This window comes from Heptranchias perlo, chromosome 1 (assembly GCF_035084215.1).
Source record: "Heptranchias perlo isolate sHepPer1 chromosome 1, sHepPer1.hap1, whole genome shotgun sequence".
NCBI classification, from domain to species: domain Eukaryota; kingdom Metazoa; phylum Chordata; class Chondrichthyes; order Hexanchiformes; family Hexanchidae; genus Heptranchias; species Heptranchias perlo.
The window spans coordinates 80764202-80790062 of NC_090325.1; the positions used below are offsets into that span (position 1 = coordinate 80764202).

The 25861-nt window shown below is 45.5% G+C and overlaps 1 protein-coding gene across 1 annotated transcript in view; it reads left to right on the forward strand.

Annotated features, from left to right (window-relative positions):
* ppat (phosphoribosyl pyrophosphate amidotransferase) overlaps positions 1 to 25861 on the forward strand; it is a 62420-nt gene that overhangs the window by 14791 nt on the left and 21768 nt on the right. Inside the window, exons 2-5 of the mRNA XM_067987109.1 lie at positions 456 to 522; positions 4496 to 4702; positions 11604 to 11716; positions 19060 to 19205. Of these exons, the coding sequence (XP_067843210.1) occupies positions 456 to 522; positions 4496 to 4702; positions 11604 to 11716; positions 19060 to 19205 (533 nt within the window). The remainder of the gene's footprint in view (positions 1 to 455; positions 523 to 4495; positions 4703 to 11603; positions 11717 to 19059; positions 19206 to 25861) is intronic.

Genomic DNA, 25861 nt, shown 5'->3' on the forward strand with positions numbered 1-25861 from the left:
CTTTTAGTAAAGTTCCCCAATCTATCCTAGCTAACTCACACCTCATACTTTCATAATTTCCTTTATTCTACTATCCCTATGCCAATTTGCATGTGGCTCAGGTAGTAATCCTGAGATTACCACCTGTGAGGCCCTGCTTTTTAATTTAGTTCCTAGCTTCTCATATTCCCTTAGCAGGACCTCCCCGTTGTTCCTCCTTATGTCATTTATGCCAATATGGACCACGACAACTGGATCCTGTCCAGTTGCTCCGAGATGTCCTTTTACCCTTGTACCAGGCAAGCATAACACACTAATAGGAAAGGGAGCTTCCCTACTACAGGACTTAAAAGTTATGGAGCAACTGAAGGGTAATTGCTTTCCATTGAGAAAACAATTAATCTCAATGGAAGGCACTTCTAAACTATGTACTTATCAGTGATTATTGTTGAAACTTCTGAAAACTGTTTTTACAGAGGTCAGGAAAGTGCTGGAATTGTGACAAGTAATGGAGGATCCCCACCATTATATATGACGCACAAGGTATGTCTTTTACTTTGCAATGGAGTGTTATATCATATATTGATCTTTACGGCATTGATAATCAGGGGTTCAGTATCCTTTTGTACTGTCTCCCTCTGTCACATTACCCCATCTTTGTTTTCAGACAAACTGAGTTACCATCTTCCAGTACTCTTTAAATATTTGCTTAAATTTGAATTTACAAGATTAAGGACTTTGTAGTAATTTAATGATAGACAATTGATTCTTCCAAAATAAAATTATATTTTGATAGAATTTATGTTTTGTCAAGTATCTTGAAAGATAATGTGTGAAGATTTTTTTATTGTTTCAGTAAATTTTGTGCTCATTGAAGCAGGGGATATCGGTAATATGCACCCAGTGTCTGTGTTGTGCTCCCAGGTCAGGATTAATGCAGCCAGTTGCCGACTAATGCTCCCTCTACTCAGTCCCAATGTTAGAAGAGCACCCTCTTGTGCACCAGTGGGAATTTCCACACCAGCCATTGTAGTCTACTCTTAATTAGAAATTGTTTAATTCAGTTTGAATTATACAAGAACACCTTGCACTGTTTAAATTGCTTAATTCAAACTACTAGATAATTTTTTTTTAATTACGCTAAAACCAACTTTCAATTGATTGATAATGTCACTCAGGCACTATATTCTATGTATAACTGCTGAGGAGATGAACCCACTAGGAATTGAGTTCAGACTGTCCAAACTAATTTCATGTTCATGATGAAAATGCTTTTATCCCATTGGTGTTGGCTGCTTTTGAATGCAGCACCCAGCAGTGAGTTGTGTGCTAACTGAGTAGTTTTTAAAAGCCAATGAGTGAGGAAGCCCCATCCGAATACCTCCTTTGGTTCGATATCAATTTTTGCCTGATTACACTTTTGTGAAGAGCCTTGGGATGATTTTTGAGTCAGTTGGTATATAAATGCAAATTGTTATTGTTGAAAATAGATATAAACCAAAATTATTGCTTGACTATTCTAAATAAAATGCGGAAAGTATTTCTTAGATATCTGAAGTAGCATCATTGTTTACAGTAATATTGTTCAGATATGCTGTTAATTAAAAAAAATCACTGTTGTACTTTTTAATTGAATATAAATCACACAATCTCCTAATCTGAGTTCCAGGTGTGAAAAGTGATTAGTTCAAATTAAATTCAGTGAACTTTGCATTTTATATTGCAAATACTGAGAAGACTTAATTGTAATTTTGTTGATTAGTGTTGATCTTCACACATTACTATATTTACACCACCTTAATAAAAAGTTACAGGCAGATGTTGCAGGTCAGAGACCTTATTAACCATCAGATCAAAAACTTGTTCTATGGAGCTTGGTACTATGGTGCTTGGTACTGGATCTATGCAAATATTTTAAGCCCTGAGGCTGTAATTTCAAAAGTCAAGATAAAGATACACCAATACAAACTTTTTGCTATACCTCTAGTTTAAAAACTGTAATGACTTTCTGGGCTCGATTTTCGCACCCCCGAGCTGGTGCATTCGTGGCGGTGGGGCTGCGAAAATCGGGGATTCCCGTGGCGAGTCCGGAGCCCGGCTCCAACCCGCCCACTTCCGGGTTCCCCGGTGACGCGCTGACGTGCACGCGCAGCCCCCGCATGTGGGACTCCCGCCGGCACCGAGTGGGGTGCCACTTAAAGTAATTATTTAGGTATTTCAGGTCGTTCAGAGACCTGATTAACATGATATTTTAGGAAGGGTGAGATTTTGCAAACAACTGGGACTGTTTCCCGTACTGGGGGAAACACTCCCAGTTCAAGTGGACGTGTTGCAGCCATCAGCCTGTGGCAGCTGCAAATGTCCATTTGACAGGTGGGGGCGGGGGGAGACCCTCACTCATTGCAGGAGGCCACTCTGTCACTTTGGACAAAGTTTGGCCTCCACCACCCTCCTCCTAACAATAAAATTCACCAACTTGCACACTTACCCCGGTGTCCAGACACATTTACCTACCTTGCGGACCCCCTCAAATGTATATCTTCCGGATGGGGGCCGCCATAGCTGCAGTCATGACCTCCTCGGAGGACGAACAGCATCACCAGCCACGCCGGCCACGCTGACCACGTCTGACACATGGAGCTCCACAACACAGTGCTGTGACACATCCGCCTGCACAGCAGGAGGGAGGGCAATGGCAGAGAGAGATGCGTCGCAGAAGGCACTACCCTCGCCACAGGGTCTACAGACCGAGGCTCAGCTTCCTGGACCTCTCTAAGCAGCAGTGCACACGGAGGCTCAGAGTCACTCGACATGTAGTCGTGGACATCTGCAGCCTCCTTCATGCCGAGCTGCTCCGGGCTGGCCCGAGCACCATCTTCTTACCTGTCGCTGGCAAAGTCACCACTGCCCTCAACAACTTCTCCTCCGCATCCTTCCAGGGTGCCACCGAGGACATCGCCGACATCTCTCAGTCGTCTGAACAAAAGAGCCCTGCAAGTACATCTGCACCCACTCTGCAGTGACACAATGGGTGGCATCAGATGTGGGTCTTCATAGTGATCCTCAGGAAAGGGCATTATTGCACAAACCAGACAAGATTCGCAAAGACGTGGCAGTAGTGGTGACAATATAATATGTTATGTGAGTTGATCAGAAATTAAATATAAGTAAAAACCATGACAAACCCTCAAACACCCTTGTGCATCCCCTTCATGCTCATGACACCTTTGCCTTACGCTTCCTACTACACATACGTGATGCATGCCCTGTGGCTGCAGCACAGGTAGTGGCAGTTTGAGTGAGGCTGACCGTGAAAGAGATGCATGAGAGGGTGAGTACAAGATAGAGCCATGAAATTGTATGAGGATTGGGTTGAGTGGTAGTGGCGGGATGAGTACTGGCGAGGTGAGTATGTGCAGGTAAGATGAGGATGAGCTTTGAGTGGGTGTGAGGAGTGATGTGATAGAGTAGTGTTGGCAGTGCAGAAGGAGATGTGGGGTGGGGGCGGTGATGTGGCAGACGGAGTGTAGGGGAATGAGTAAGTGTACTCACTTCGGCTGACCTGCTTAGGTCATTGAAGCGCCTCCTGCACTGTGTGCAGGTGTGCGATATGTTGGTGGTGCTGGTGACCTCCTCTGCCACCTCGAGCCAGGCCTTCTTGGTGGCAGAGGCAGGCCGCTTCTTCCCGCCCGCCGGGGGTAAGATCTCTGTCCTCCCCCTCCTCCTGACCCCATCCAGTAATACCTAGGAGCAGCCTTCCCTCTGGGCTGCTCCATGCTGTATTTTTTCCTATTTTCTGCAGCATCAGTCAGTGGAGGACTTCCCCTTTAAGTAGGGCTCCTCCAGTTTGACAGCCTATGCTGAATATGCGCAGTCTGCACGCTGCGCAGCTTACCAGCGCGAAACCCAGAAGCACAGGTAAGTGGCTGCAATTAAGCTGCGATTCCGTGCGGAACACCCCAATTTCACAGGGCGCATTACCCACGCTCCCAGTCGACCCCCCCCCCCCAACTGCGAACCCGCCGCCCTCCTAATATCGGGCCCTCTGTGTCATCAAAATAAAATTGCCAATGTTGGCCCAGGCCCTAAGTTCTGCTTTCATTATAGTATACAGCTTAATCCTTGGTGCTTTCCCACAGAACATGCTATGAGGTGGTCACAGCTCCTAGTGTTAAAAGAGGCAGATTGTAACAATATCATTTATTACTTGTTTTTAACAGTTTTTTAAGTACAGCCCAAATAAAACGTCTGAGTTTGGACTTGTGGTATTTTCAAGTCCTGGAGTGGTACTTTTGGGAGTAGAAATGACACTTTGCAGTAAATATGCTTTAAATGTATCAAGTTCATTTCTGGTTTGAGCTAAGGTCTCAAAGTACAGTTATAGGTATTATTTATTTTAACTAAAAGCAATGAGTTCTTTAGTTTCCCTTCAAAACTATGATCTTCATTTTTAACTTAAAAGTTATAGAGATCATGAGTAGATATTTTTATATAAAAACTGTATTTCTTTTTATAGGGAATGGGCCTCGTAAATAGTACTTTTCGTGAAGAACAAATACAAAAGCTGCGCACTGGAAACTTGGGAATAGGACACACGCGATATTCCACATCGGGTATTTCTGAATTGCAGAATTGTCAGCCATTTGTTGTGGAAACTCTTCATGGAAAGATTGCTGTTGCTCACAATGGAGAATTAGTCAATGCAAAAAAATTAAAAATGAAGGTACAGTATGGCATTGCTACTAGTCTTGTCTTGTTGCATTTAATGAGCTAATAATATAACAAAGTATTGTATTTTGAACCGTTAATTTATCCTCAGTAATTGTTACATCCTAACAAGAGGAAAGATTAGGGATGGATAATTAAGATCAGATCCAAGGTTCAATTTTCTGGTAACCATGCTAATTAAATGTGATGTGCTGGTCATAAATCCACTGTACAACCAAATACATTCTCCATGTGGCTGAGCTAGACTTTGGCCCGGAACCCCTCTTGCTGAGCAAGAAGTGAACGCTCAAAGGCCTACAAAGGGGGCCCCTGTTCTAAGCACTTCCTGTTCCAACCCACCTGCTACCCCCTTTCCTTCTGTTGGTTTAACCTTGGTCTTCTGATGAAAATGCTATTTGGAGACTGATTCCTTTCCCCCCTTAATATCCCCCTTAAGTAGATGGAGGTGAAATGGGGTCCGAGATGCATGCACACACTTCCGTTGGGAAATGTGCAGGACGCTATCTTGGCAAAGGGGTTTGCACGTGCACGCACCAAACGACTGCCGGCAGCTTGCAGAGTAGGGAGAATATGACGCGAATCAGTGTGCAACATTGATTTGAAGGCGGTGCTGCTATTTTGGAACTCCACATTCCATCCAACAGTTTCAACCTCGCACAGCTGAACATGACTTAAACGGCATGAAGGACCCCCTCCACCAGCGTTATTTAAAGGGATGATGAAGTAGTTACAGGTTAGTTGCTGTGTTATTTCTTCTGGCTGCTGGTGCATTTATATGTGTTTTTGGAGGTTTCCTATACTTGGATAAACTTTCAATACTCTACAGAGAGTCGGCTGGCTGGTGATGGGCAACAGTAAGGGCACTGGCGGAATGGCAGGGGTGGGAGCAGGAATGCTGTCATCCTGAGGACAGCAGGTTCGTGTTCCATGGAGCCACTGCCACTTGTTGTCAGTTTCTCCTGCAAGAAAGAGGGAAGCGTGTCAGTGAGTGTTCTGCCAGATGTTTGGGTGATGTGACTGTCATGGTTGAATAGCTACCAATGCATGTGATCTGTGAGTTGTGGGTGTGAGGCTTGCAACAGTGCTAAGTGTGTGAGGGTGAGATAAAGCATATGATTTGAATGGTTGAGTACTGATTGAAAGAGATTGTTGGTAGGTGGGTGATGAGATGTAGCACATTGAGCAGTAGATGACGCTAGTGGTGCAATTGGTAGGATATGCCACTTGAAACTTGACCTTACTCACCTTGACAGCTCATGTTAAATCATTGAACTTCTTCCTGCACTGCATCTGTATTCTTGGAACTATGCTCCTGGCATTTACCTCCTTCACTACTTCCACCCACTGCCTCTTGAGCATATGACTGGAGGACCTCTTGCCCCGCTGCGGATGCAGGCTGTCCCTCCTTCTCTCCACCTCTTGTACCAAGGCCTTAGTGCGTGATCAGAGAACCTTGGTGCACGCTCTCTTCCAAGCGCAGCCATTCTTCAAGGTGTGGAGATGCCGGTGATGGACTGGGGTTGACAATTCTAAACAATTTTACAACACCAAGTTATAGTCCAGCAATTTTATTTTAAATTCACAAGCTTTCGGAGGCTTCCTCCTTCGTCAGGTGAACGATGTGAAAATGAAATCCTCGAGATGAAATCGCATTTATAATTCACAGAACAATGCTTGGTGATGACAGACAGTTTTTTCAACTGCCCGTTGCCAAGGCAATCAGTGTGCAGACAGACAGGTGTTACCTGCCAGGTCTCACAGAATATACAAATCACCAAAAAAAAAAACAACAAACAAAAAAAAACAGAGATAGAGAGGTAGAAACATAGAAAAGACAGCAACTGACCCGTTATATTAAAAACAGATAACATTTGTTCGCTGGTGGGGTAACGTGTAGCGTGACATGAACCCAAGATCCCGGTTGAGGCCGTCCTCATGGGTGCGGAACTTGGCTATCAATTTCTGCTCGACGATTTTGCGTTGTCGTGTGTCTCGAAGGCCGCCTTGGAGTACGCTTACCCGAAGGTCGGTGGATGAATGTCCATGACTGCTGAAGTGTTCCCCGACTGGGAGGGAACCCTCCTGTTTGGCGATTGTTGCGCGGTGTCCGTTCATCCGTTGTCGCAGCGTCTGCATGGTCTCGCCAATGTACCATGCTCTGGGGCATCCTTTCCTGCAACGTATGAGGTAGACAACGTTGGCCGAGTCACAGGAGTATGAACCATGCACCTGGTGGGTGGTGTCCTCTCGTGTGATGGTGGTATCTGTGTCGATGATCTGGCATGTCTTGCAGAGGTTACCGTGGCAGGGTTGTGTGGTGTCGTGGACGCTGTTCTCTTGAAAGCTAGGTAATTTGCTGCGAACAATGGTCTGTTTGAGGTTGGGTGGCTGTTTAAAGGCGAGTAGTGGAGGTGTGGGGATGGCCATAGCGAGGTGTTTGTCCTCATTGATGACATGTTGAAGGCTGCGGAGAACATGGCGTAGTTTCTCCGCTCCGGGGAAGTACTGGACGACAAAGGGTACTCTGTTGGTTGCGTCCCGTGTTAGTCTCCTGAGGAGGTCTATGCGATTCTTCGTTGTGGCCCGTCGGAACTGTCAATCGATGAGTCGAGCGTCATATCCCGTTCTTACTAGGGCATCTTTCAGCGTCTGTAGGTGTCCATCGCGTTCCTCCTCGTCTGAGCAGACCCTGTGTATTCGCAGGGCCTGTCCATAGGGGATGGCCTCTTTGACGTGGTTAGGGTGGAAGCTGGAAAAGTGGAGCATCGTGAGGTTGTCCGTGGGCTTGCGGTAGAGTGAGGTGCTGAGGTGCCCGTCTTTGATGGAGATTCGTGTGTCCAAGAAAGAAACTGATTCTGAGGAGTAGTCCATGGTGAGCTTGATGGTGGGATGGAACTTGTTGATGTTATCGTGTAGTCTCTTTGGTGATTCCTTGCCGTGGGTCCATAGAAAGAAAATGTCGTCGATGTATCTGGTGTATAGTGTTGGTTGGAGGTCTTGTGCAGTGAAGAAGTCCTGCTCGAACTTGTGCATGAAAATGTTGGCGTATTGGGGTGCGAATTTGGTCCCCATGGCTGTTCCGTGTGTTTGGGTAAAGAACTGGTTATCGAAGGTGAAGACATTGTGATCCAGGATGAAGCGGATGAGTTGTAGGATGGCTTCCGGAGATTGGCTGTTGTTGGTGTTGAGTATTGATGCTGTCGCAGCGATGCCGTCATCGTGGGGGATACTGGTGTAGAGTGCCGAGACGTCCATCGTGGTGAGAAGTGTTCCTGGTTCAACTGGTCCGTGGGTACTGAGTTTTTGTAGGAAGTCTGTAGTGTCGCGACAGAAGCTGGGGGTTCCCTGTACGATGGGTTTCAGGATGCCCTCGATGTATCCAGAGAGGTTCTCACACAGGGTTCCGATACATCGAGGGCATCCTGAAACCCATGGTACAGGGAACCCCCAGCTTCTGTCGCGACACTACAGACTTCCTACAAAAACTCAGTACCCACGGACCAGTTGAACCAGGAACACTTCTCACCACGATGGACGTCTCGGCACTCTACACCAGTATCCCCCACGATGACGGCATCGCTGCGACAGCATCAATACTCAACACCAACAACAGCCAATCTCCGGAAGCCATCCTACAACTCATCCGCTTCATCCTGGATCACAATGTCTTCACCTTCGATAACCAGTTCTTTACCCAAACACACGGAACAGCCATGGGGACCAAATTCGCACTCCAATACGCCAACATTTTCATGCACAAGTTCGAGCAGGACTTCTTCACTGCACAAGACCTCCAACCAACACTATACACCAGATACATCGACGACATTTTCTTTCTATGGACCCACGGCAAGGAATCACTAAAGAGACTACACGATAACATCAACAAGTTCCATCCCACCATCAAGCTCACCATGGACTACTCCTCAGAATCAGTTTCTTTCTTGGACACACGAATCTCCATCAAAGACGGGCACCTCAGCACCTCACTCTACCGCAAGCCCACGGACAACCTCACGATGCTCCACTTTTCCAGCTTCCACCCTAACCACGTCAAAGAGGCCATCCCCTATGGACAGGCCCTGCGAATACACAGGGTCTGCTCAGACGAGGAGGAACGCGATGGACACCTACAGACGCTGAAAGACGCCCTAGTAAGAACGGGATATGACGCTCGACTCATCGATTGACAGTTCCGACGGGCCACAGCAAAAAATCGCATAGACCTCCTCAGGAGACTAACACGGGACGCAACCAACAGAGTACCCTTTGTCGTCCAGTACTTCCCCGGAGCGGAGAAACTACGCCATGTTCTCCGCAGCCTTCAACATGTCATCAATGAGGACAAACACCTCGCTATGGCCATCCCCACACCTCCACTACTCGCCTTTAAACAGCCACCCAACCTCAAACAGACCATCGTTCGCAGCAAATTACCTAGCTTTCAAGAGAACAGCGTCCACGACACCACACAACCCTGCCACGGTAACCTCTGCAAGACATGCCAGATCATCGACACAGATACCACCATCACACGAGAGGACACCACCCACCAGGTGCATGGTTCATACTCCTGTGACTCGGCCAACGTTGTCTACCTCATACGTTGCAGGAAAGGATGCCCCAGAGCATGGTACATTGGCGAGACCATGCAGACGCTGCGACAACGGATGAACGGACACCGCGCAACAATCGCCAAACAGGAGGGTTCCCTCCCAGTCGGGGAACACTTCAGCAGTCATGGACATTCATCCACCGACCTTCGGGTAAGCGTACTCCAAGGCGGCCTTCGAGACACACGACAACGCAAAATCGTCGAGCAGAAATTGATAGCCAAGTTCCGCACCCATGAGGACGGCCTCAACCGGGATCTTGGGTTCATGTCACGCTACACGTTACCCCACCAGCGAACAAATGTTATCTGTTTTTAATATAACGGGTCAGTTGCTGTCTTTTCTATGTTTCTACCTCTCTATCTCTTTTTTTTTGTTTGTTGTTTTTTTTTTGGTGATTTGTATATTCTGTGAGACCTGGCAGGTAACACCTGTCTGTCTGCACACTGATTGCCTTGGCAACGGGCAGTTGAAAAAACTGTCTGTACTCACCAAGCATTGTTCTGTGAATTATAAATGCGATTTCATCTCGAGGATTTCATTTTCACATCGTTCACCTGACGAAGGAGGAAGCCTCCGAAAGCTTGTGAATTTAAAATAAAATTGCTGGACTATAACTTGGTGTTGTAAAATTGTTTACAATTCTTCAAGGTATCACAGCACAATTTTAGTTTTGAAACAACTCCCACCACTTCTTGCAACCACAGTGCACCTCCCCTTTAAGAGGTGCAGGCTGCCTTTAAGAAGCGCGAGCCACTCGCGATATCGGGGTCCTTGGCTGCACTCATCAGCAAATCAACAGCACAGGTAGCGCTGGCTGCGCACAGCAATCATTTAAAGAACATAAGAAATAGGAGTAGGAGTAGGCCATATGGCCCCTTGAGCCTGCTCCACTATTCAGTAAGATCATGGCTGATCTTCTACCACATCTTCACTTTCCTGCCCAATCCCCATATCCCTTGATTCCCCTAGAGTCCAAAAGTCTATCGATCTCAGTCTTGAATATACCCAACGACTGAGCATCCACAGCCCTCTGGGGTAGAGAATTCCAAAGATTCACCACCTTCTGAGTAAAGAAATTCCTCCTCATCTCAGTCCGAAATGGACCACCCCTTATCCTGAGACTATGTCCCCTAGTTCTAGACTCTTCAGCCAGGGGAAACAGCCTCTCCGCATCTACCCTGTCAAGCCCTGTCAGAATTTTATACGTTTCAATGAGATCACCTATCATTCTTCTAAACTCCAGAGAGTATAGGCCCATTCTACTCAATCTCTCCTCACAGGACAACCCTCTCATCTCAGGAATCAATCTAGTGAACCTTTGTTGCACCGCCTCTAAAGCAAGTATATCCTTCCTAAGGTAAGAAGACCAAAACTGTACACAGTACTCCAGGTGTGGTCTCACCAAAGTCCTGTACAACTGTAGTAAGACATGCTTACTCTTGTACTCCAACCCCCTTCCAATAAAGGCCAATGTACCATTTGCCTTCCTAATTACTTGCTGTACCAGTATGTTAACTTTCTGTGATTCGTGTACAAGGACACCCAAATCCCTCTGACTACCAACATTTCTTAGTCTCTCATCTTCTTAAAATAAAAATTCTGTCTTTCTATTCCCTCCAAAGTGGATAATTTCACATTTTCCCACATTAAACTCCATCTGCCACCTTCTTGCCCACTCACTTAACCTGTCTATATCCCTTTGCAGCCTCTTTGCGTCCTCCTCATGGCTTACTTTCCTTATTCCTCATTATAATTTCTTCTGTCTCAGCCTCTAAGGGACCCACGTTTACTTTCGCTACTCTCTTCCTTTTTACATACTTGTAGAAGCTCTTACAGTCTGTTTTTATATTTCTTGCTAGTTTACTGTCATATTCTATTTTCTCCCTGTATAATTTTTTGGTCATCCTTTGCTGGTTTCTAAAACTCTCCCAATCCTCAGGCTTACTACTGTTCTTGGTAACATTATAAGCCTCTTCTTTTTAATCCAATAATCTTTGAAACAACAGGCAGCACAAATGTAAAGTGTTGCTTGCATCGCAACGACTGGGCTCGGGTTAATCGCATACCGCGATCCCCGCACCTGTTTTCAGGGGTTATCCAGTTTAACCCCCATAGTGTTTTAGAGCTGTGCCAAATATTTGTATGCATTTTGCCATGTAAGCTGTAATAATTTTGAAGCTTGATGATACTGAATGATGAATTCAATTGGTAAAATGAAGTTAGTTGCGACACCTGTGTATTTTTCAAGTTGAATAAAATAACTTTTCCACTTTTTTATAGGTACTACGACATGGAGTTGGCTTATCAACCAGCTCCGACAGTGAGCTTATCACACAACTCCTGGCTTTGACTCCACCGAAGGAGGAAGCTGATACACCTGATTGGGTGGCCAGGTAGGAGAAATTACTTTTCTGAAATTTCTACCTCCACTCTGGGAGAGCACAGCAGACTCATTTTAAGTGCAGTTACAAGTTAAAGTGCAATTGGATTTAGGGCCTGGCCTTACACTGTAGCATGGCAGAGTGAAACTCCCTGCAATTAGGAAAAACTGCTTCACAATGACATTACAAGTAGTGTAAATGCACTTTTAGAATAAACCAATTTTATAATTGAACTTGATCTTTCTCTTCCTCTATTAACTCCTCGTTTTCTATATATGCTATAAAGTAAATGCCTAGCCTGGATATTCACATAACTTGTATACTCTTTTTAAAAGAAAATGTATTTTATATTAATTATCATTTGTTCATCCTCCATATACTTATGACTCTTATCATCCAAACAGGGAATTCATGGAACTTGATCCATTTTTCAAATGGTGTTTTTATTTTTCCAGCATTTTTAAAAAAAAGTCCATTAAAAGACGTTTGTTATTTTTAACAAGTACAGATGAAAACATTGAGCTCGTATTAAATAGGCATTTATGCTAACATGTTAGGCCATTAGGATATTTAGTGTGAAAGTATTATTGCAGAGTACTTGTAGGGCAGTTACCAAGCGTAGAATTTTTGAATCTACTTTTATTAACACTGATGTAAAAAGCTCCGTAATAGATGTTGATTAAATTAGGCAAATAGCAGTTAAAGGTTTTAATATTGGATTCTAGTAGATTTCAAAATGTATGCGTGCCATGAATTTGACACTGTCTTCTTGACATCTGTCCTAGACACTTAGGGGCCGATTTTTGGATGGCCAAGCGTGTGTGTTGGGGGCGGGGGAGCTCCTAAAATGGCAGAATCCCGGCGCGGGATCGGAGCCCAGCTCCAACCCGCTGACTTCTGGGTTCCCCAATGACACGATCGTGTGCGCGCGCAGCTGCCGCATGGGGGACTCCCACTGGCAATTAAAGCTGGCGGGGTGCTACTTTACATTGCTTTTTAGATAGTTGAGGTACTTGACAGACCTCATTGACTGGAGATTTTGGCAGAGGTGCAATTTTGAAGGATCCTCAGTGTGTTTCCTGTGCTGTGGGAAACACTCCCTGTTGGAGAAGACGTGTTTCAGCCAGCAGCCAGTGGGAGATGCAAAGGATTATTTGACAGTTGGGGGGAATACCTCATTTATTGCAGCGGGGCACTCTGTCACTTCAGACAAAGTTTTGGCTGCACTTTGTGTTTCCACTCAAAATTCTTAATTTATACCCTAAACTCTGCTGTGCAAACACATTTACCTACTTTGCGGACCCCCTCAAACTCTCACCGTCAGGATGGGGGGGGGGCGCCATAGCTGCATTCATCACTTCATCCGAGGACGAGCAACATCACCAGCCTCGCCAGGCACGCCGTCCACCTCCGCCACGTGGAGCTCCACAACACAGTGCTGTGCTACAGGCACCTGCACAAAATAGTCGTGCAACTACAAATGCACCCACTGTAGGGTGACCCAATGGGTGGCATCAAGTGTGGGTGTTCATAGTGATCCTCACGAAAGAGACTTATTACATAAGCCAGTCGAAAATGGCCAAGACGTGGCAGTAGTGGTGACAATAATAATATTTAATGTGCCATTAACAAAAATCAAATATAAATAAAAAAACATGACAAACCGTCAAACACCCTTGTGCATCCCTACATGGTGCTTCCCCTGTGGCAGCAGCAGAAGTAGTGGCAGGTTGCTCTTGGTCATGCCCTGACCGTTTAGATGCTTTGGGCCTACGCCCTTTGGGTTTCGGTGCCCGTGAGGGTCCCTCCAAAGTCTGCTCCACCTGCAACTGTGCAGGGGCAGACTCGACCACCTGGAGAGGAGGCAGAATTGCGGGTACTGGTCGAGAGGGGGGCAATGGGTGAGACGTGGGAGCGCTTTGAGTGACGTCCCCACTTCCATGTCCCCTTTCGTCATCATGGGCCAGGCCCACATCACTCCTACAACCCTGCTGGACAACAGTTTGGAGGACATGTGTGAAACCTTGTAAGGACAGTGCTAGTGTATCTGCCTGCCTGTTGAAGGCGGCAGAAAGTTGCTCACCCTGAGTCCAAAGGTTGTCAGGGCCTCAATGGACTCATTAGTGAGCCGTGCTTGAAGCTCGATGGAAGCTAGCCTTCCCTCCATCGCAGACATTCCCGCACTTACCCGCGACACTATCTCAGAGATGCCCTCATGTTCCTGTGACAGTATCTGAGATTCCCTCCTGTGCCACCATTCCACTTATGCAGGAGTTGGACTCCTTCATCCTCTGCGCGATTGTGGAGAGAGCGCGTGGTACCCTGTTCCAGCTCCTCGCAAATGTGCTGCTGCCCCTTGATCATTCTCCTTTTAAAGGATGGCCCCCAGGGATCAACATCTGTGTCCAGCTGAGCAGAGCCTGGAGAAGAGTGCTCCCACCGAGGCGGACTCTCCACAGCTGCCCCTGCCACCAGTGTCTGCTCGTGCTCACGTGTGGTGATTCACCATGTGTGACCCCAACTAAGTGAGGACGGGGACCCACCGAGGTATGTGTATCTGCGCTGGTGGATGGCTCACTCAGATGTGACGGTGCCCCCTCAGAGGCCGGCAGGTCCTCTGAGGAATCGCCCTCCGCCATCACGGCGGTCGCTGAGGGCCCTATAAGAGAACAGAAAGCAATATTAAGCATGTTGAGGTGCTGAAGATGGCCAGGCATGTTAACATCATTTGCTGTTGTGAGTGCTGAATGTTAAAGTTCTGTCACCAGCCGTTTGTCGGGTGGCAGTCTCGGCGTCCCCGATGGACAGGCACTCAAGGGTGCGGCTCAGTTCAAGAGCCTCCTCCTCCGCGTCCGTGAGGGCGACCTGATGTTGCGGCCCCCCTCCGGTCTTCGCTCTCTCCCGTGCATTCTGGGCTCTCTTCTATAAGGGGCGAAAGTAGAGAGGCATGAGTGAGGGATGGTGACGTGGCCAACCGCTGAATGCATTGGTTTGGGTGAGACTGACCGTGAAAGAGATGCATCAGAAGGTGAGTATGAGACAGAGCCATGACATTGTATGAGGATTGGGTTGAGTGGTAGTGGTGGGCTGAGTACTGGGGAGGTGAGTAAGTGCGGGTAAGTTGAGGATGAGGGTTCAGTGGGTATGAGGAGTGATGTGATAGAGTAGTGTTGGGCAATGCACAAGGAGTTGTGGGGTGGGGGCGGTGATGTGGAAGACGGAGTGTAGGAGAATGAGTAAGTGTGCTCACTTTGGCTGACCTAATTAGGTCATTGAAGTGCTTCCTGCACTGGATCCATGTGCGGGAGATGTTGCTGCTGCTGGTGACCTCCTCTGCCACCTCGAGCCAGGCCTTGGTGGCAGAGACAGGCCACTTCCTCCCGTTTGCCGGGTAGAAAATATCCCTCCTCCTCCTCACCCCATCCAGTAGGACCTGGAGTGAGGCATCGTTAAATCTGGGAGCAGCCTTTCTCCTGGTCTGCTCCATGCTGTACTTTTGGTTGTTTGCTGCAGGAGCAGTATTGGAAGACTGCCTCTTTAAATAGGGCTGCTCCAGCTTGACAGCCTGTGATGCGGATGCGCAGTCTGCCCGCTGCGCAGGTTGACGACGGGAAACCCGGAAGCCACGGTAAGTGGCTTCAATTTACCCGCGATCTCGTGAAGAACGGACCGATTTCACTGGGCGGGTTACCCACATGCCCAGTCGTCCCCCTGCTGCCATCCCACCTCCCTGGTAATATCGGGGCCTCAGGCCAGGATTTTGAGCCGTTGGTTTGCCGACCGACTGGCCGGCCTGATTGACAGGCTGGCCTCAGTCACACGGAAGCAGAGCATGATAAGGTAAGTCTTCAGGTAATTCTTTGATTGTATGGATGAGGGGGGTGGCATGGGTGGGCACCTGAGGGCAGCAATGGGCATGGGGGTCACTGGGGGGTGGGGGGGGAGGGAGCGAGTCGGTCATCGGAGGAGTCAGTCGTGGGGGAAGAGATCCGGGGTCAGTCACAGGAGCAAGGGGGAGGGTTGGGATCGGGGGTCATCGTGGGGGTCTGCGATCGTTGGTGGTCGGGATCCGGGGCCTGCGATTGATGGTGGAATGGGGGGGGACCAGAGATCGGGGTGGGGGGGTCGCTGCAGGTAGGCTTCTTGAGCCTGGGGGAAGCACTCCTGCTCTTCGGGCCCACAAGCTGTGCCAGAAAGGCACTTGCGTGCAGTTTCGAGCCTCCTTTCACGTGGTGTAAAGGAGAAGGTCTGGGAATCCCGGCCCCAAGTGGTTTAAATCGCAAAACCTTTGAAAATGGAGGCCCGCAGCCTCCTTGAAAGGTTTTAGTGACCAACCCACCTTCTGGGGCGGGACTGAAATTGTTGCGATTTTCAATACCTCCCCGCCCCCAACCCACCCATTTTTCACTGTTAAAATTCTGCCCTTAATCTTGCCAAACTCAATTTTAAATTAATCATCACATTTCTTTATCGCAGTCTTCTATATTTGTACACGCTTAATTTGAAAAATAATTTATTGTTTTGGATCTTTAAGATTGTGGAGAGAGATATATCGTCCATCTTGGTTTATTTACTGTTATACTTCAAGATTTGCACAGCCATGGAGCTAAATAGAATGAAGCATAAAATGTTATACTTTGTGTGAAATTTTGAAAATTCAAGTTTAGTGGCTAAAAAATTTAACCAGGATTACACAGTCAAATTGTGGAATAATCATTAGTCCCTAGGTTTAGAGAAAATAATCTAAATCATCATTATAATATATGCTTCAAGAATGGTTCTCTGTAGCCAATCTCCAAGCCTGTTGAAGCTGGTTCTGCCGTACAACCCTAGGCCTCTAATGGCAGCAGTTAGCACTTGTGGGAGAGTCGTTAACTATCTTCTATAGGGATTTGAGTTGCAGATATCCCTGGAGTTGCCGCACACTCATTGGTGGACTGCAGTGTTGTGAAACCATCATGCAAGGATGTGCAGCTAGTGGACTCTTCCACGCAAGCCACCATTTCCTTCATGCTATTTGGCTTGGTCGCAATGACAGCACAGTCCAGACGCAAAGGCTCGTCAGCTGAGGAGTAATGTGAGCTCGTACCCCCAACAGCAGGCTTCTCCCATTCTCTACCTCCTTTTTTTGTGCTCACCTCTTCTTCATGCTCCCGTGCCCAACCGCCCAAATCGTCAAGACCAGCTGCTCATGTTCTATGTCTCAATCACTGCCATCTCCTCTACCTCATTATCTAAATCCCTCTTGGGTGTATGTGTCTTAGCTGCTGCTTGGGAGGGATAGAATGAGTGACCATATATGATGTGAAGTGCTAGTGGGCCCTATGTCATTAAAGCTTGGCTTGACTTCGTCTGGCACACATAAAGAAAGAGAAGAGGAAGATACATTACAATAGTGTCCTTACGCGGAGCCTTCATTTGTAGCTTCCAACAAAGGGAGTGGCATGGCAAAATGCTTCTGTGTATGGTTTGTTGGCAGCCAATGAATGAGAGAATAGGATGAAAGGAGAGAGCAGGAGATAGTGGTTAGCAGTAACCTTGAGCTGAAGCCAGCCCACCTCTTTCCCCGTTTCCAACCCCCTTTATGTTATCTCTCTCCAGGATTTGCAAAATTCCTATCTCATACAGAGTTAGTGAATGGAGGTTAGGGTGTCTTCCTTCTGTGTATGCTTTCTTAGTTTTCTGTTATGGGCTATCTTCTGCAACTTGAGTAGAAGAAGTGAGAGGTTTCAATTGTCTTGATGATATGTGGTAATGTCAAAGTTTCAGCATGCAGCTGCAGTAGATGTGGTGATAAGTATATCCCCATCACATTAGATGGGAATGATAACTTGGGCCCGAATACATGCAAAGATATATGTGAAGGAGCACTTACAAGGGATGGCTGGTGGTACTAAGTGAACCCTGTACTGAATTAGTATTTATGGCAAGTATTGAATGTAATTTAAGATGTGGTGAGGAGAGAGGTAAATAAATGACATAGGTACATAGAAAAGTATATTGATGGAAGGTGACAATAGGTTCTTTTGCCTGAACTGATAAGGTCACAAAACCTCTTCCTATGTTGCCCCGTGGCATTCACGCTCATTGCCATTCTTAGGCAGCTTGCCCAGTGGTCTTGCAATATTTATCCTGAAGAGATCTCTCCTCTCTGTGCCACACATCTTCCATCGGGATTTTGTGTCCCATTTGGAGAAAACTGGGCATTCTGTGCTTTGCTGAACTGCTTGCAGACATGTTTCGAAACACAAGGGTACTGGCTTCCAAAGCACAATTAAGCTGTTGCAGTCATTTAAATCCTTCATCACTACATGATTTTCCTCCCCCACCCATGGGATGAGTTTCCAATCAAAAGCTTTTTTCATTCTGATAGCTCCTTGAGATTATGCAAATGATGCTAGCTCTGGAAATACATGTGGGGACAGGCAAATGCTTTTCTTGGTACTGCCCAACTTCTGGTCAGGCTTATGTCCAGTCAGAAAATTAACTATCTACGGCCATGTCAAGTATTTCCAAGGAGGGTGTGCAATTATTTGATGTCAAAATTACTTGTACTTTATGCCTATGTGTGGCTTCAAGAAAGAGAACAATTAGGAGGAAGGACTTGCAATATAAAGCACTTCTGCTACCCTAACTATCAAATCTAAGAAATGTTCAGAATTCATTTTAAAAATACCTGTGGGCTCTATTTTCATTTGTTTCTTAGTCATGTGGAGAATCACCATTTTATGACTCCACTGTCCACTTTGAAGCATCAGCAAGCAGCTCTGTGGAGATTCCTGTGGATCAGCATCTGGACCAGTTCTGGGTGCTGACCGGAAGGTACTTGAGCCAGCAAAAATCAATACTGACTGAGTTCATAGATATCTTTGATTTTAGCTGCCAAACAGTGAATCGGGTGTGCTACATGACATAACTAAAAGGGATTCCTTTAGAATGTGTCTACTTCTTGATATTATTATGAGTATGATTGAGAAAGGAAATATCAGAAAAAAATATCTGGCACGCATATTGTGTCACTGCCGAAGCAATACCATTGGTTTGACTGGGTATCACAGCATTGTAAATCTCCCAAATTGGAGTACGCACTTAGATGAAAACTTTCCAATGCATTGTCATTTGTATGTTATCCAGCTGAAATGATGCATGGATCTTCTTTTGCTCACATCAAAAAAACTGCACAGACACACTGTCACAAAGATTAACAACACTAAATTACAAAAAATTAGTAAACCTTCCAACAAAGCTAGTTGTGTAATCTTCTAACAAGGTGATTTTGGTAAAAGTTGCTTTTATAGTGATTAATGGTTTGTAGAGAGAAGACCTAAGTCACCAGCTTTGATCTTCATTTCTAGGATTAGAAATTTGATGACTGCAACGCCTACCTCTTATTCAATACTTCTTATGTACAAAGATGTAATCTATGCTGTCCGTGACCCTTATGGGAATCGTCCTCTGTGTCTTGGCTGCCTTGTACCAGTTTCCAAATTGCACAGTTCAGGTAAGAAATAACCTAATTTATAAAAATAAAACTTAATTGAAAATTTAAGTCCAGGACACAGCGTAGAAAATATTCCCCCAGACCTGTCTCAAATATTTTATCTTTGTGATTTTTTTTTTAACCTGGTATAAACATTTTAAGAATATATATATTTTAAGATGTGTGTGGAGTGTCTGATATTGGTACAGGCCGCATACTGTTTCTAATCTACATAAAAGACCTAGATTCAGAAATGCAATGCAATTTGGTCAGATTTGCAGATGATTCTAAACTAGTGGAGTGGTTTGAATCTGATAAGCAGCCAAGGAACTACAGAAGGAAAAATTTGAAAGTGATGACGCTGGCAAATGAAATTCAGTACAGATAAATGCAAGATATTGCACATTGGAAGAAAAATTAGGGAACTGGTTAATGAACGGTGTTGAACTGGTTAGAGAGGAGGATGAAAGAGATCTAGGAATGATAGTGGATTCATCACTTAGTACGTCCAGTCATTGGCAATGGCAATCACCAAGCAAAAACAATACTGAGCTCTATTGTCAATAGCTGAGTATTGGTCGGTTTTCTTTTGTTTTGCATCTAAAAAGAACTTATATCACAGGCATAAAGTAAAGGAAAAAGAAGCTAAGACACCTGATGCAAGTCTACCAACACCGTTGCATTTCGCTGAGATTTCCGAGGTTTCCCTCGATGGAGTGCGAAGTGAGGCAGGAGTGAGTAACAGTGCCTCCTGCCTGATTTTCTTCTCTCTACATTTGGAGCAGCACCCCAAGAAGGACTGGCCCTTCGGCCGAGCTCCCAGCCCTTTGTTAAAATTGGATAGCCAGTTGGTGAAGGATAGAATACTAGAGTCTGGTCTTTAGTTGTTTCCAAGCCTTTATTCAGAGATTCCCCTTACACCGACACCACACCCTAGATAAGCTCTCGTATAAAAAGGATACAAGGGATTCCCCAGTTGATACCCACCAGCTGAATACAATTAACACTCATTGATATAAATCATACAATTAACAGATTCCCTTCTCTCTTTTAAAAAAAACTTTATATATACAATACAAACAAAAATTTAAAAAAATCAAAAACTTCCATACTCTTTACAACTTATACTATTCAGAGCATTACATTGTGAGGCGACCCTTCTGCAGGACCTCATATATTTCCTTTGTACATGTACCTCTTTTAGTAAAACAATCTGACAGTTGCTGGCTTGAATCCACCCATTTGATTTTAGAGATTTCCTTTCTCTCCAGCATTTGTTTCAATCCGTAATCTTTTTTTATTCGTTCACGGGATGTGGGCGTCGCTGGCGAGGCCAGCATTTTATTGCCCATCCCTAATTGCCCTCGAGAAGGTGGTGGTGAGCCGCCTTCTTGAACCGCTGCAGTCCGTGTGGTGATGGTTCTCCCACAGTGCTGGCCCTTCGGCCGAGCTCCCAGCCCTTTGTTAAAATTGGATAGCCAGTTGGATAGCCATTTTTCGTAGAGTGTACATTATCCCACAATGAACAATTGTCTACATTCAATGGGTATACTATCTTCAGTACTCCCATTGTACAGGATGTCACTCAAAATATTTGCCAAATAGAATCCCATATCTACTGCATTGACAAGAGCCAGTGTTTCAGCAGCCAGAGTATTTTTAACAACCCGTTTTATTTTCTTAGCTTCCGAAGCTAAAGGACAACATTTCTCATTCTCACCCAAAAGAAACACTATGAAACCAGCTGCACTAGAATACCAATCAGGAAGATTAGCATGTGAAGCATCACTAAAGATAACTAGCTTCATTTTCTTTGGGTCACCTAAGGATGGGAACTTAAGTACGCATTTATCTATTTTATTTTTGTAATGTTTTATTTGCCCTTAAAACATTCTCTACTGTGGGGTGTTTCATTGAAGTACTTAACCCCAACACATCACAACCAGTTCAACTGACCAATCAAGCTTCGTAATTGCTCTGTCTGTTCTTTAGATCTAACATCACCTTTCTGTGATGACCTAGTATGATTCACCGGGATGGGAGTAACACTCTCTAAATAGGACTGTTGATTTAAAGTTATACCAGACCCACTCTGCTTAATATCTATACCAATATATTTAAAAGCACCACAGGCCTGACTCCAAATTTTAAATTTTACTCTAGTCTTATTAATGACGAATTTCTCAAATTCCACAGTACCACCCCATAAGAAATCATCAGTAGGCATCGTGAAAATGCCAGAAAGTTTTCCGTTATGGTATCAATAAAACATTGCAGGATCTGCTTTTAGTTGAACACAACCTATTTTCAGTAAAACAGAACTCACTGAAAAATACCATATCCTAGAAACATCATTCAGGTCATAGATGCATTTGTTTAGTTTCCATAGTTTCTTTCCACATCTGCTGCCTCTTTAGGCGATTTCAGAAACACTTCTCTCTGAAAAGTATCGCCCAGTGGCTTTTATGTCAATTGACCTACACTCCCATGAAAATGTTGCCAAACAAGCCAAAAAGATTTTTAAGATTATCTTTCCAGCAGTGGGAGAATCCTCTCAACATTTGAATCACTCAGTTTCTCTTCAAAATCCCCAGCTACCAACCTCACTTTAGCCTTATAAGTCCCATCTGCAAGGACTGTTTCAGTACAGACCCATCTATGCAACAAAGCTGGTTGACCCTTATCTGTTACCTCAGAACAAACTCCAAATTCTTTCCAACTATCTAACTCCCTTTGTTTTGCCTCTGTTACTGGATTATCCTCAAGTTTATTGGCAGCTACCAAAACGTCACGATCATGAGGACTTCCGCTTCTAGTTCTGTTATGTGACTATTCTGTGGTCTTTGTTTCATTGCATGACCTAGTCAAGCTACGTCCTCTACTTCCATTTATATGTCTGTAGGGACTACTACTGCGAAATCTTCCTTTTTCATCTCTAATTCATCATCGTTTTCTGACGTGAAATTCACTTCCGGACTCCCTATCACTACTTGTACTCCGCTTTCGTCCTCTTCACTCTTTTACCCTATTCTGCCAGTCCATGGACCTCGCTTCATGGCCATGAACATTCAACCAATATTTAAATCTACCAGTACCTTTGCACGTCCCAAAATTGTTGCATCCCTCCATTCATTAGTCCCTTCTGGAACATATGTCACTCGTGTACCTACTTTGGGTAATTGTTCTTTGGATGTGATAGCTCTGTCATGTGTTTCTTGATCACTGACATTACCACTGTCCAGCCCTCGATCTACCTCATTTTGTACCTCAGGAACCTCATCGGTGACACAAGGTGCCTCGTTTACTTCTATCAACTGCTCAGAGTCTGAGATTTTATAATTAATTTCAATTAATCGTGAGGAATGAACCGTAACAGTTTGATTGCCATGTTGGACAATTACTGTCTTATCATCACGACCTATTACTTTACCAGGGCCTTTCCATTCCCTATGACCCTCTTTTTTATAGTATACCAAATCTCCTGAATTGAACTCTGTCTCAGACGATTTAATACGATGCCTCAGTTCTCTATGAATTTTCTCTGATACCTCAGCCGTGATAAAAGCCTGTCTCTCTGCATGCATAGCATTTAAATGCTCAGAAAAAATGTAGTACATTCTAGAGCGGAAGGATTATCACAAAGAACAGACGGTAATTTGGGATTGCGCCCATAGACTGGTTGGTAAGGCCCATATCCTCCAAACATCTGAAGAGAATTCTTTGCACGAACTGCCCATGCCAGGGCAGTTGACAATTTACACTCTCTTCGACCAGCCAAAATTTTATGCACCATGCTGTCAATCACAGCATGATTCCTTTCACAAAGACCATTGCTAAAAGGGCTCTCAGCTGCTGTATTCATAACAATGCTATATTCATATTCTTACACATATCTCGGAACTCCACGTTAGTGAATTCACCTCCATTATCGGCCAAAAACTTGGCAGGTCTCCCAAGTCCAGTCCCTATCCATTTTTACATAATTTTATCTAGAATAGCCTCCTTCTCCTTACTATATATTAGTGTAGAAAAGCTAAATCTCATAGCCAGATCGATCAGTAAACTGTAAGATGAAAACATTTCTGTCTTTGTCCCGTACCTTTAGATCCATGGCAACTACCTTGTTAAAGTCACGTGCTAATGGAACACTTACAATTGGACGTGGGGGCGTCCGTCTATACTACTTACAGATTTCACAGTTCTCACTAATCTCTTCTATGAGCGTCGTATATTCCTCATCAACTACCCCTGCGTCTTTTAGCAGGATCTTTAAATATTGGCAAGTAGGGTGGGCAAATTGTCTATGTAACTTTAAAACCATTTGTTTTTTTTCTCTCTCATCCTTATCGCCTGTCACCATTAATATTTGCCTAACTGAGAAGAAACGTCAGGTATTATTAAGGGGAACCTGACTGGGTAAACTGCAAATCAACTGATTTCCCAAAAATGATTGCTTCATCGTGTTCCATGTCAAGTTTCATTTTTGCCTTTTTCATGGAAGGTTTACCCAAAAGCATAGAGACTAAACCGTACTTATAAAATGGCTAACTCCAGCTATCATCCATGGAATTACCACTCTCTTGAGTGACCTCAAGGTCTCCTGGATAGGGTAATGGAGACAAAAACTCTTAAGAGGCTTTGGGTAATGTGTTGGCGAACCATAGTTTTCTATGGAATGATGAAGCAGATGGTCAAATTGTCTCTTCATCTGTTCTTGTCTTTGTGGAGTAAAATAATAAAAAGTAAAAGTAAAAACTTAAAAGCTTTTCTTTGCTGTCTTCATTTTTTTCATCAGATTGCATAAAATGTTGGTCACGCCTATTACCACCACGGTGGTGGAAGTAATATAATCTGTTATTGCCACCGATAGGATGTGGGAGGACAATACTCACCCAATCCTTTGGATCAAATTACACATTCCAGACAATCATTGTCAGGCAGGCTACAGGGTTCAGACAAGGCACGGCGCTGACACTGCCGAGTTCAGAGAACGCACGGCGCTGACACTGCCGAGTTCAGAGAACGCACGGCGCTGACACTGCCGAGTTCAGAGAACGCACGGCGCTGACACTGCCGAGTTCAGAGAACGCACGGCGCTGACACTGCCGAGTTCAGAGAACGCACGGCGCTGACACTGCCGAGTTCAGAGAACGCACGGCGCTGACACTGCCGAGTTCAGAGAACGCACGGCGCTGACACTGCCGAGTTCAGAGAACGCACGGCGCTGACACTGCCGAGTTCAGAGAACGCACGGCGCTGACACTGCCGAGTTCAGAGAACGCACGGCGCTGACACTGCCGAGTTCAGAGAACGCACGGCGCTGACACTGCCGAGTTCAGAGAACGCACGGCGCTGACACTGCCGAGTTCAGATAGGAAGGGGCGAGGCCATGGAGGGATTTCAACATGAGGGTGAGAATTTTCAAATCAAGGTGTTGATGGACCAGGAGCCAATGTAGGTCAGCGAGCAGAGGGGTGATGGGTGAACGAGACTTGCTGCGAGTTAGGATACATGCAGCAGAGTTTTGGATGAGCGCAAGTATATTGAGGGTGGAAGATGGGAGGCAGGCTAGGAGAGCATTGGAATAGTCGAATCTGGAGGTAACAAGGGCATGGATGAGCCGTTCTGCAGCAGGTGGCCTGAGTCAGGGGATGAGACGGGCAATGTTGTGGAGGTGGAAGTAGGTGGTCTTTGTGAAGTTCCATTCGCAACCCCTCAGATAGTGAAGCAGTCTGTGCCTGCATGCAGCAAGACCTGGACAACATCCAGGCTTGGGCTGATAAGTAGCAAGTAACATTCACACCAGACAAGTACCAGGCAATGACCATCTCCAACAAGAGAGAGTCTAACCACCTCCCCTTGACATTCAACGGCATTATCATCGCCAAATCCCCCACCATCAACATCCTGGGGGTCACCATTGACCAGAAAGGACAAGGGCAGCAGGCACATGGGAACACCACCACCTGCACGTTCCCCTCCCAAGTCACACACCATCCCAACTTGGAAATATATCGCCGTTCCTTCATCATCGCTGGGTCAAAATCCTGGAACTCCCTGCAAAACAGCACTGTGGGAGAACCTTCACCACACGGACTGCAGCGGTTCAAGAAGGTGGCTCACCACCACCTTCTCGAGGGCAATTAAGGATGGGCAATAAATGCTGGCCTTGTTAGCGATGCCTACATCCCATGAACGAATAACAAAAAAAGATATGGGGTCGGAAGCTCAGCTCAGTCAGTTAGGATGCTGAGGTTGCGAACAGTCTGTTTCAGCCTGAGACTGGCCAGGAAGTGGGGTGGAATCAGTAGCGAGGGAATGGAGTTTGTGGCAGGGACCAAAAACAATGTTTTTGATCTTCCCAATGTTTAATTGGAGAAATTTGTAGTTCATCCAAGACTGGATGTTGGATAAGAAGTCTGACAACAGAGGCAGTGGAGGGATCGAGAGAGGTGGTGAGGTAGAGCTGGGTGTCGTCTGTATACAAGTGGAACCTGACGTCATGCCTTCGGATGATGTCGCCAAGGGGCAGTATGTAGATGGGGCCAACGATAGATCCATGGGGGACTCCAGAGGTAATGGTGCTGGGGTGGGAAGAGCAGCCATTGCAGGGATTCTCTGGCTACGACTGGATAGGTAATAGTGGAACAAAGCAACGGAGGAGAGGCATTAGAGAA